This window comes from Notothenia rossii (genome assembly GCF_949606895.1).
Source record: "Notothenia rossii genome assembly, chromosome: 3".
Classification (NCBI taxonomy): Eukaryota; Metazoa; Chordata; class Actinopteri; order Perciformes; family Nototheniidae; genus Notothenia; species Notothenia rossii.
The window spans coordinates 84,526,696-84,539,738 of NC_136901.1; the positions used below are offsets into that span (position 1 = coordinate 84,526,696).

General features: G+C 41.7%; 1 protein-coding gene across 1 annotated transcript in view; it reads right to left on the reverse strand.

The window, feature by feature from the left end:
- slit3 (slit homolog 3) overlaps window positions 1-13,043 on the reverse strand; it is a 228,619-nt gene that overhangs the window by 27,745 nt on the left and 187,831 nt on the right. Inside the window, exons 19-26 of the mRNA XM_079671338.1 lie at window positions 12,826-12,958; window positions 9,408-9,476; window positions 9,211-9,282; window positions 7,645-7,716; window positions 4,351-4,422; window positions 4,180-4,262; window positions 3,978-4,058; window positions 2,422-2,546 (exon numbers count right to left, since the gene is read on the reverse strand). Coding sequence (XP_079527464.1) covers window positions 2,422-2,546; window positions 3,978-4,058; window positions 4,180-4,262; window positions 4,351-4,422; window positions 7,645-7,716; window positions 9,211-9,282; window positions 9,408-9,476; window positions 12,826-12,958 — 707 coding nt within the window. The remainder of the gene's footprint in view (window positions 1-2,421; window positions 2,547-3,977; window positions 4,059-4,179; window positions 4,263-4,350; window positions 4,423-7,644; window positions 7,717-9,210; window positions 9,283-9,407; window positions 9,477-12,825; window positions 12,959-13,043) is intronic.

The following is a 13,043-nucleotide window of genomic DNA, read 5'->3' on the forward strand; positions in this document are numbered from 1 at the left end:
TAGATAGAAGGTTTAATTAACCTTATTCTGGTTGGTTAATCTAAAAATACGGCAATTTCTTAACCAACCGCTCTACTTTCTTCCTTTTAACCCACAATCACAGCAATCAGATCACCCATGTGTTTTCACTGTGCAGTGTGCACACATGTACAGTATGAGTACTCTGGCTGCTGCTTTGATTCATTGCTCTCTTCACCACACACCTGTTTTCTAAATAAACAGCTTTCACTAGGAACTGTATCATGTATCAGAGTCCTCCACATACACACCCACTCTCTCTGTCTCCACATCGAGCCCTGGGGCAGTAGTTTTAATTTCAAACCACCAGACCTTTGGCCACCAACACACCCGCCTCCTCTGATCAAAGCAGCTAACAGGACGTTTGTTCTTGCTGTCCTTCTCCATCTGTCTTCATTATTTCCTCCTCTTTTCCTTTCATGTATATCTTCACTTTTTCTTTCTTACTTACTCTCCCTCTTTCTACTCTTTCCTATCAATGTGTTCTCAGTAACCCATTTGCAATTTGTCTTTCTTATACATCCACCTAGGTTACTCTATCTCCTGTTGTTTGAGTTTGTCTCACTTCTTCCTCTTCATCTGTCTCTCTCCCTTCTTTGTTCTCTGCGGCTCCTTTGATTCCTCTAACACATTTTAATTAACGTTGTCCAAGTGGACAAAGAAAGGAAAACATACACTCAGACATGCACATGCACAGACACACACTTAGGTGCAAACACACACCGGTACACACACCCATACACACACCCCAACAGTCCCTGTTTTCCACTCTGTGACCTTGGCAAGTGATGGTCTAATTAAAAGCGAGATGAAGGCTTTGTCCTCCTGTAAAAGCCCAAAGGTTATGAGGAGTGTGCACACATGAGACCACAAGTGTATCTGAAAACTGCTTGCACATACACACACAAACACTGATACACACACACACACACACACACACACACACACACACACACACACACACACACACACACACACACACACACACACACACACACACACACACACACACACACACACACACACACACACACACACACACACACACACACACACACACACACACACTCCCACAGAAGCCTGAACCGTCTGATCTCTACACACGTACAAACAAACTGGTTGGTAATCTGATGTGTACACACATACATTCACATAAATTACACACACACACACACACACACACACACACACACACACACACACACACACACACACACACACACACACACACACACACACACACACACACACACACACACACACACACACACACACACACACACACACACACACACACACACAGCCTTAATGCAAATCGACCTCTCACTACTAGATTTTCATGTCTTTCCTAACGCAGGGTCTTGACAATTATTACACCCTTCGTCTTTTGACCGGTCGATACCTTCCAGGTCAGCAAGCTGCAGTCATCATTTCTCTATTGATGAACAGGTAGATGCATTATGCATGCAAGGCCAAAGCTAAGCCAGATAATACTACTAATACCAAAGGCTTATGCAGCAAGGCTATCCATCCAGGATACCTTTCACACATGCAGCTGAGCCAGTTCCATGAATCTGACAGCAAAAGTAACAAATGTTTTGCTGCTGTGCCGCCCAGATCCACAATTCACAAGCTTCAGGATACAGAGGGAACATTGCATAACTAATGCTTATTTATGAGACAGTGCTGGTAGTAGGGATCAGGGGATAGAGTAACCTCATCTACTTCAATATAATTTCACACTTGAAACATTTTGTAATCACTTTTAACAATTAAAGGTGGGGTAGGTAATTTTGGAGAAAGCAGCTCGAGTGGGCTAGAATTTGAAAATACACAGCCGGAAAAAATCTGCCACTTCCTTACAGAGCCCCTCCTCCAACACACATGAACGCGCACATGACCAATGAGGGCACGAGATAAGTTTGTGAACAGATGGAAGACTGACAGGCAGGTAGGCCATCCAGTTATTTTAGCCGGCTAAAACGATTGGTCCTGCTTTTTACAGCACTACGGCTTCCACAGATGAAATATTTGTATTTATTTATTGTCAAAGCATTTAATATATTCATTGCTATCGGGATGTTAAGAGCATTCCATGGAATATAGCAAAAAGTGTTTCTGAAATAAATGACATACCCCACCTTTAAATGGAGTATGGAGGGGATGAACTTCTTACCCAATAAGACATAAAAAAGGGCCAATACGGGATCATATGAGGGATTTCTTAAATGTATATTTGTATATTAATATAGATAAAAAGTGCATTGGGACCTTGCAATATCACTTCAAAATCTCTAATATTTAGTAAACTGTGGGTTTGTTGAGATTAAACGAAGTTGGCTTCTATTGTAATTTAAGGACAGAACACATATTACATACACTATACTCTATATAGTGTCTCACCTTGAATCCATACGGGCAGGAGCAGCTGTAGGATCCAGTAGCATCAGAGGCACAGGTACCATTGTTTTGGCAGGGTGCTGCCAGGCAGGGGGCGCACTTAGACATCAGGCTGATGTCTACCGGACCTACAAAAGATAACAGAGCCAGGTGAGTGTATGATACACGAGGGAAACAAGAAATGGAGGTAAGGAGAGAAAAAGGAAGCACAAATGGATTGTTTCCAGTAAAAATGTGTGACAGGATAAGAGAAGTAAGAGCTTATACATGTGTTTTGTTTTTCAAAGGCTGGTGCATAGGAACAAGGGGAAGCGAGCTTGAATCCCTGTGATGATGTGAGTTTCTCTATACCTGGACAAAGCTTTGATCCCAGCACCTGAGTGAAAGTACAATTTATACGACCAACTTTCACGCCCCTGCGTTGCTGTTCCTCCTTGCATGTACTGTAGGACTATGGTGTTCAAGATTTATTCTTTTCAGTGTGTAAATGTCCCCGTGGTCTGATACCAGGGGAGCCCTGGAACAGGTTATAATAGAGCTGAGTTGACCCTGTCCTCAAGATATAACTGAGAGGTTTTTTTATGTTTCTCAATCTTTCTCTATAAACGTAGGCAATCCTCTTTCAGAAATGGCGAGCTGTACTGCTGAGTGGAGTACTAAACAGTAGTTCTTGATGCATAAATGCTTGATTCAAGTTTGTTTTCAGAAACATAACAATAGCATAACAATCTATACAAAAACATTGAGGTACATTAAAGTGGCTCACCCAGAAAAATAGGATTTGCTTTAAAGCCTTCCTCTAATCTTAGCTATTTGCTGCCTCCAAGCTTTAAACATTTATCTAAAGTGCAATATCTCCAAAAAACGTTGTGCTCTGAAGAGGTGGAAATGCTATACAGAAGAAAACACAGTTGCTAAAGCCAATCCCATCTGGCACTTAGAGTAAAAGTTAGAGCATGCTACACCTTGGACAGGTAACTTAGTCGACAACACATTATCGCACAGACAAAAAACACATTCAGACGTCCTTTAAGAACAGTTAAAGGTTTGTGCATGTTTTTGGAATGAAGTCCAGTGGTCGGCAATCGATCTTGCTGTTGGTCTGAATTGCACACAGCCATGTAAATGTTAGACCGTTGGCAGCCCTCCTCACCAAAAACACTGAAACATGACCTGAGACTGGGTATAAAGTCAATGTTGGCCCACAGATTGCCTAAAGACAGAAGCCAGACCAGTGGAAGAAAAGTTAATCACACAGTTGCTTGACTTCCACTGGTCTGGATCTTTCAATGGAACACTACAAGGTCAAAAATAAAATACTCCACCAATGAAAACAAGTAAAATGGTCAAACTTAACATAATATTAAGACTCAGATCGAGTAGCAATCCAGTTCACTTTGAAAGAGTCATGACACAGAACAAGATGCTTCCAGTACTAAAACAGGACATACCTGATATAAAATACCTGATATAAAATACCTGATATAAAATACTGGTAGCAGTTGATGATAAAAAGACCGAAGGAGGTCAGTGAGCAGAATAAAAAGGAGACTATTTACCTTTACACTGGAATCTGTTAAGTGGCGTGGTGAGCAGGAGCCTGTCAGTCATGTCAGGAGGTCCCGTACAACGAGCAATGCCTACAAAAACACATTTAATTGACATCAACAGAGACTTCTCATCGACAACATTTGAGATCAACTTAACAGAATTTGACATATTTGGGATGGAGGTACTTTGATAGATTTTGTATTTTCTTACCAGGCTCTTTGAAGCCAGCCTTGACCCACTGAGAGAGCCAGCGCAGGTCACAGTTACAGAACAGGGGGTTGGCACCAAGAGCACTACACACACAAACAAAATTAAAATGTTATCCACAACACTTGCAGTCAAGACACACACACTATAGTAGTTGAACGGCGCTGCACTTACAGGTGGGACAGTGCGGTCAGGTGGTTGAAAGCTCCTTCTGGTATTGTTGAAAGGTCGTTACCATGGAGAGTGCTGGAGGACAGAGAGAAGTGTACATGAATATTAAATACACAAAACTAACCTTGTTACAAATTTAAAAAGGGTCACTTTCTGACCCGTTGTTAATTTTAATTAGCACTTAATTAATTTGATGAAGCATTATTTTATAATCACACTTTCTGCAGCAAGTAGAAGGATGCTAAAACATTTATTTTGTTTGGTTCGAAGCATGTAAAAAGACCAGTGGTTAACACAAGTTGTTCATGTTTTGTCAAACGTCTTGAACACAGAAAAGGGTACTCACTGGTGCTGTGGTGTGGTTTGTTTAAAGCTTAACATAAGTGTTTAAATTGAAAGCATTTACACATTAAACGACATAAAGGTTGTATTTATTGGTGAGTTTAGCATGCTGAACGAAACATATACTGTATCATAAACGTTTGTTTTCCAAAGAGCTTATTTCAGTATTAATCCTACAGTCAAATATTCAATTTCCTATTTGTCCACAGACAATGACGATGCTATTTTTCAGGTGGGCACATTTTGAAATGGATGATATGGATGGGCAATCGCATTGTTAACTGTCCTTACTTAGATACAAATCGTGAAACAATGTTTAAGGTTTACGTATCGTCAACAGCACTTATGACAAATCGTAACACACATATCTAAACAAGCCCACTGCCTCAAATACTGTACATCATATCAGGGGTAAATGGAACTGAAAACCAAGCTGCCCAAGCTACACCAGCCCTGACTAGCTGCATGCTAAATTATTCAAATTATCTGTGGTTCCTCGGCTGCAGACACACCATCCTCCCATTTTATAAGGGAACATAAATCAAATATTTATGAAAGAAAAACACTAAATAAACAGATTTCTTATTTTCATCATTGGGCAATAAATGTTGTCCTGGTCCCTGAATATAAACTGTCTCATATTGTCGTGTGTGTGTATGTGTATGTGTGTGTGTGTGTGTGTGTGTGTGTGTGTGTGTGTGTGTGTGTGTGTGTGTGTGTGTGTGTGTGTGTGTGTGTGTGTGTGTGTGTGTGTGTGTGTGTGTGTGTGTGTGTGTGTGTATGTGTGTGTGTGTGTATGTGTGTGTGTGTGTGTGTGTGTGTGTGTGTGTGTGTGTGTGTGTGTGTGTGTGTGTGTGTGTGTGTGTGTGTGTGTGTGTGTGTGTGTGTGTGTGTGTGTGTGTGTGTGTAAAAAAACCTCTGTGTCAAAGGGACAAACTGCAGGCTGTGATGTGTATCGGTGTGAGCCTGTGGGTTATTGTGCAGAAGTTTGTGCACGTAGATGAATGTGTGTGTCAGAAACTTTTGTCTCCAAGGGCTCAGAGACTGCCGCCGAGTGTGTGTATGTGTGTCCTTTGTGTCTCGACATTTGAGTGTGTTGCCTTCTGGATATAAGTTCACATTCCATTAGAGCGAAGGGCTGTAGCAGGGGACAGCTATCAAACCAACACTATTGGAAAAGTGTGTGTGTGTGTGTGTGTGTGTGTGTGTGTGTGTGTGTGTGTGTGTGTGTGTGTGTGTGTGTGTGTGTGTGTGTGTGTGTGTGTGTGTGTGTGTGTGTGTGTGTGTGTGTGTGTGTGTGTGTGTGTGTGTGTGCTATATGCCTGTGTATCAGTGAAAATGTACGTGTTTGTGTGCATCACCGTCTGTGTGTATTTGTGCATCTATTTATGGTGGTCTAACAGCCCAAGTGTAAGTCTGGCCCAGAGGGGGTTGTGGGTAATGAGGAAGTGACAGTGATGGCTGCCTGGCAACCAGTTGCTATGCGGGGCCAGACAGGGATCAGTCCCCAAGGCAACATCAACTAAAATGGAAGGAAGAAAGGAAGGAAGAAACAAAAAAAAAAGCAAAACTTCTACAAGGAAAAAGCTTTGTAGGAGATATATGTGGATATATAGAAGAAAGGCCAGAATCAAGGCACACTTCTTTACGCCTGAAACACCGACATTTTCTTAATGAACAAACAATGGTGGCAATAGCTCAGGAGCAACTGTATACAGAGTATGATACAATGCAAATGTATCAGATCTCAATTGATTATTTAATGTTAATAGGGCTTCATTTGAACGCTGTTTATAATGAATGTTAAATGTTACCAATAGATCTTTATCTTTTCCCTTTTGAGCCAATAGTATCACTAACATATTCAGTAAAGATTATCAGTGTTAACTCTACTATTTGCATTATATTTTGCACCAAAAACACCACTGTGCCATCAAGCTTCAAAACTACATATTCACAGAATTTAAGTTGTTGTTGTAAAAATGTTGTCCAAAAATATTTAGAAAAGTAAAAGGTGAAAGTGGCTACATTTACTCTGTGATGCAAAACATCAGGGAATATGATAATGTAGCCTTGCTTTGTTAAGCCTCTACCCCTAGACAGGTTGGTTTGATAATAAATAAAGACACTCAATTAATTAGATTTTCATTTAATTACCGCTGGTGTTTTTCTTGGTTCCTTAAAACTATTTTGGTGTTGATTATCAAGAGTGTTTGAAAAGCTATGCTTCTGTTATGTGAGTATACTTGTCTTTGGGGTACATTTACCTTTAAGACATGCTTGATGATGATGTTAAAGAGTTGTTTAACACTTAATGATAATCATGTTTTATTTCTGGGGATTTCTGACCTTGCTGCAGAAATGTACAGGTGTACCGCAGGACCCAGTGCCATCAATATTATTACCAACGTACAACTTGAAATGCTACGTATGGCATGTATACGAACTAAGAGTGTGTGTTTCAGGTTGTATGTGTGGGCGAGGATGGTTAGACAGCAATATGCATGTGTACACTGTGCCTGTGTGCGTTTGCGAGACAGAGGGTGGACAACCAGATGGATGACTGAGAGAAACAGAGGCTGGAGGTCGATTCATCAAACACAACATTGGGCGGGGAGAGAGAGAGAGAGAGAGAGAGAGAGAGAGAGAGAGAGAGAGAGAGAGAGAGAGAGAGAGAGAGAGAGACACATGTGGAAAAGAGAGGCCAGGATGCAGATGGAGAGGCAGTATTACAGAGGAGATGAGAGATTGTCACTTTTATCTCCTTTAGTACCCTGAAACAACAAATGATTGGGTGGCTGTGACTCATTGTGTGACCGGGTCTTAACATGGCACTCGGCCTGGCACCAGGGGAGTGATTAAACTTTGATTGAGCTCAGTACTATGACTAGCAAACGGGAGTGTTGAAAATTGAATTCACTGCGGCACTTGAAGAAGATGAAGCTTGCTACTCACAGCAGGCGTAGTGACTTCAGCCCGTCGAAGGCGTTCACCGGGATGCAGCGAATCTGGTTATAACTCAGGATGCTGAAAGACAGAGGACACGCACAAGGTCACAACACTCAGTTTATGAAACCATACGCTGTTTTTCACAATATGATTTACTAGGATTAACTCATTACAAATGTCATTCTGTTGTCTCTGAGACTACATCCCTAAATGCATTACAATTAATGTAGAGGGGCTGAAATAAAGAGATTAACAAGAGGGAGGACAGGAGGGATGACACAGCAGATTTGGTTTAAAATACCTAAAGCGTAGCCACTGTAGGTTAAACAAGGGGATATAAACTGGAGGCCACCTTTCAGTGTGTGGAGTTTGAAGAAATCTGCCAGAGGCAAAGCTGAGGCTCCTAAATCACAGCATCTCTCTTCTGAAACTGCCAATGAACTAAAAGGTTTAGTAATGTAATTTATGAAGGTGAAGAAAAAAACATGAAAGGACAGAATTCTGATCAGGTTGGCTGTTTCAGAGGGCCATCCTTATTCTCACATAATTAAGCCATATAATGATGCTGTGGTAAAAAGCTGACTGTCTGACCAGGAAAACACAACAATGGTGATCAGCAGTTTGGGGGCTTATGATGCTCTACAATGAAGAATCATAATGACTGGTTATCAACAGTATCTCCAACTTCAGGTTAAAAACTGATGTTGAATTTAGAGAATGTAGACTAACAGCCAACACGTCTATAGGTTGGGAAAATGTGGAAACACTCCTCCACCTCGGTGTGTTTGGGCAAGGCATTTAACGCAGCAAGCGTTCCACTGATGCTATCTGCGGGCTAACAGTAGGACTCTGTGTTTGTACTGGGCAGCTCCCAGGCATGAATGATTGAAACCTCTATGAAATATAAAACTAGGCGTAGCTGGAAAAGAGCAAATGCACTTTCCATCGACACATTACAATTCCTCCAAATTGATGTGAAATCCATGTAACAGATAAGATAGTGGCAGAAAAGAGACGACTTTAGAAATAGAAGGACATTTTATGTGAGATTGAAAGGCAGGAAAGAGTTGAAGAGAGGGGAATTTCAGAGGAGCCAAAGCAGATTATAATCCAAGACGTTCATTGAGTGAGTGAAAGGGAGGTGAAAGGACATATTTTAAAGGAATAATACGATGGGAAAGCAATATACTACATGTAAGCAATGAGATGAAAGAGGAATATGATACAAGAATAAGATAAAAGTGAAGCTTGAAATGAGATGGGGGAAAGGCTGGGGGGAGAATAGAAGAAGGAGGAGAAAGGTGAAGGGTCATTTTGGGTACAATTAGGACAGAAGTGGAGAAGCTAGAAAGGAGAAGATGAAGATACAGATGAAGAAGAAATAAGAGAGAAAAGAAGAAGCAGGAAACTATAAAGAAAATGACAGGAGAAGATAGGGCGATTAATCAAACTTAAGAGCAGAAAAACACTGATTTATCTTGTGGATTTCACCCTTACACACACACAACCAATCAGGACGTAGACGGTGTTGTATGCAGGCATGACTAGGTGAGCGTTGCCACAGTAACTCACAGTGTGGCTAGTTGAGTCATGTTGTTGAAGGTGAACGAGGCCAACGTGCTGATGCTGTTGTTGCTCAGGTCCCTGTGTGGATACAAGCATAAAGTCAGGACACACATACACACTCAACAGATGCATGGCAGTTTATTTAAATTGTCTGCAAACAAGGATGTGTGTATTCTGTTCAAGGTTATGCGAGTGCTACGTACACCAGTGACAGCTGCTTCAGGCCGGCCAGCTCCTTGGGCACAGATGTCAGCATATTACCCTCCAGGTATCTAGAAAAGAAAAGTGCATAGTTAGTGTGAAATATATTACATCTACTATGTATTTATTCACCAATACAGACCTATGGGGTGAGAAAAATTGCAATATACGACATAAAAGTTTTAGTTGTGCAACTTCTGTCACACCAAAGAGAGCAGGAGGCAGGGGACATGCAAAGCAGATGAGAGTACATTTTGAACTCTGTTGGGAAGATAAATGAGGTAGAGCTTTATTGATTATTCTGCTAATGGATTACTCAAACAACAGAAAGATAATGTCCAACTATTACGATAATTGATGTGATTTGTCATGTTTTCAGCCTCTCAAATACAGAGAATTACCGTTTTACCCCTCACAAACAGGATATGGGTTCTTAAATGTTGTATCATATTTGAAATTAGGGCTGAACGATTAATCGATTTTAAATCGAAATCGCGATTTTAAATTATGCGTTTATCAAATCGCAAAGCCTGCAATTTTTTTTTCTTCTTTTTTTTTTCTTCTTGTGTGTCAGTCATCCACACCAATCAGAAGTGCTGTGCTCCACATGTACCAGCCATTGTTAACCAATCAGAAGTGGCCCATGATAGAAGGTGATAGACAGATTGATCCAATCACCTGCCAAGTATTTTTGAAAGTGCCTCCCCTTTCCAAATGGCTTCCAATGGAGCTTTCCTAGATGGTTTGGTGAGACAAACCATCTGAGTCAGGTTAGTAATGCTCCATCACATGTTTCTATTACAGGTTGAATCTTAAACTGAAGCTTGACTTTAAAGCAACCCAACGGAAGTTTCATGTAAGTTTAGTTCTTTCACTCGTAGCTCGGGCTGCGGGGGTGCTAGAGACGGGACCACGTTGATACGACCTTCCTGGCCGGAGTTATGGCCGCATTTTACAATAAATTTACGTTGGGTCGCTTAAAAACAAATATCGCAATTCGAATCGCAATCGCAATATTTGTCAGAAAAATCGCAATTCGATTTTTTCCCAAAATCGTGCAGCCCTTTAGTGTGGCCAGGAGTGACTACAAAGCAGATCAACAATGTAAATATCAATGTTAAAATACCTCACACCAAAATAAAATCTTCCAAGATAATCTTTACAACCATATCAATTGTGATTTCGCTGGCTAGTGTGAGAAGGTGGGATTCTGGGCCCAAATAGGCTTGGTTAACATGAAGTGTGTACCCAGCCTTACAGTAGCTTGTACGCCAATATACAGGTCTGATTCTGGACATTTCTACTTGTTCTGCATAGGTGAATGTCTGTGGAAGTTAATCTCTGAATTCACCAGACAGAAAAACAAGAAGGGACAAGATGACAAGATTAGAGGTGTGAACCTGCCCGACTGAGGAAGAGCAGCGTAACAGTTTCAACATGCAGCTTCAAATACATATTCCAACCACTACAAACATGTTGTACAAACTTCTGATCAGTTTGTGGTTGGGAGTATGTGAGAAAAAACAAGTGAAGAAACATATGCACTCAAGCACACACACACATTTTATGATCCACTGGTCTCTGCTCTCTCAGGTCATAAGTAGGTCATGTGGACAGTATGATGAAGTGTCTTCTTCTGCCTGATCAATACCTAATCACTGCTATTGACCCCGCAGAGCAGGCCTATTTCACAGCAACAGGGGCTCGTGTGTGCGTGTGTGTGTGTGTGTGTGTGTGTGTGTGTGTGTGTGTGTGTGTGTGTGTGTGTGTGTGTGTGTGTGTGTGTGTGTGTGTGTGTGTGTGTGTGTGTGTGTAATAATTAATGTTACCTATGAGAAATTGTGTTCCTACGTGTTTTCTAAATTTCCTAATCTCGATTAACACTGCATGTGTAGTGGCGGCGCCAGGGTATGTCTGGGGTAGGCTACAGCCATAACAAGAAATGGCTTAGCCCCACCTTAGACCCACCATGAAAAATGATGTTAAAGTAAGCAAAATAAAGTCCGCCAACTTGCGCCGAGTAAATTGCACAGACAGCAGTTAGTAAAATTGATTTCGGTAGCCACTTGTCTGGAAATTCCGAAGACTAGAAACGGTTTTGAAAACTTTTGTCAGGTAGTGATTGTCTTCTCAATAGAACATCTTTGACAATGTCTTCTGACCAATCAGAATCAAGATAACGGCGTGGTGTTGTTGCAGGAAGTCCCGACGGAGAATACTTTTGCTGTAGTACATCTCTATATACATCGATACAACATTACGTGTTGATAGAAATAAACACGTAATGAAATAAGACCCCACGGTTTGATGTTTGATAGGTGTGTGGGCTGTCTTTCATTTTGACACACAGAACAATGGGGGCTATCCACCCTTATCCACAATTTAAAGTAATTCACACAGCCTCTTCCCTCTTCTCTCTGTGAGGAGCAGCAGGTTCAGCTTTCAGAACAAAGTAACCAAAAACTAAAATGGCATTCATTTTTTTAAATATGTCGTGGAGTAATACTGTAGATGTATTTATTTTTCTTCTCAAGAGAGTACCAGAATGTGTATTTTATGTTAGTATTTCAAAACATTTCCTGGGGGAGAATCCCCCCAGAGACCCCCCTGCAGGGGTTGGGTTTTCAGCATGTCAACTCTTTCACCTGTGGGGAAATTGCAGGATTGGCTCCAGGTCGCCCTTTTTATTTACTACAAGACAAATGTGCCTTTTTATTTCATACAGTTCAATTTGGATTGAGACAGGGAAATAATCTAAACCTCACGCGTGGCAATGCACAGTCAAGGGGGGCGATATAGCGTGTATGTAATTACATTGCAAATACTGACTTGAGCCCCACCACTGTATAGGTTAGCCCTACCATAGATTACCCAACAAAAATACTCTGGCGCCGCCACTGTGCATGTGTGTGTATTCACTAAATAGTTTGTTAGGTCCTGAAACAACAAAGGGCAACATGCTGCATGCTGCATCAATATAGCACTGCAGCAAAGTGTGTGTGTGTGTGTGTGTGTGTGTGTGTGTGTGTGTGTGTGTGTGTGTGTGTGTGTGTGTGTGTGTGTGTGTGTGTGTGTGTGTGTGTGTGTGTGTGTGTGTGTGTGTGTGTGCGCGTGCGAGTGTGTGCGTGCGAGTGTGTGAGCGCATGCGTGCATGCATGTGTGATAGAGAGTAATCATTGACAGAAATGGCCATTTCTGCCTGTACATGTCTGCTGGTAAGTTCATTGGCTTTTGTGTGTCTGTATGTTGGATCACAAGTGAACGTGTACATCATTGTGTTTGAGTTTGTCAGTGTGTGTGTGTGTGTGTGTGTGTGTGTGTGTGTGTGTGTGTGTGTGTGTGTGTGTGTGTGTGTGTGTGTGTGTGTGTGTGTGTGTGTGTGTGTGTGTGTGTGTGTGCGTGTGCGTGTGCTTGACTCACAGCTCCGTGGCGTCCTTGGGAATGCCCTTGGGCAGAGAGTGCAGCCCTCTGTTGCTGCAGCGCACGACGCCTTCTGTGCACGTGCAGACGTCAGGACAGCCAGACGTAGGAAGACAGCCATTATCCTCAACACCTTAAGAGAGAGGGCAGACAAGAGAGGGGAATATTAGACCAAAAGGAGATGGAAAAGAAGGATACAGAGAAGGACAGGCACATTA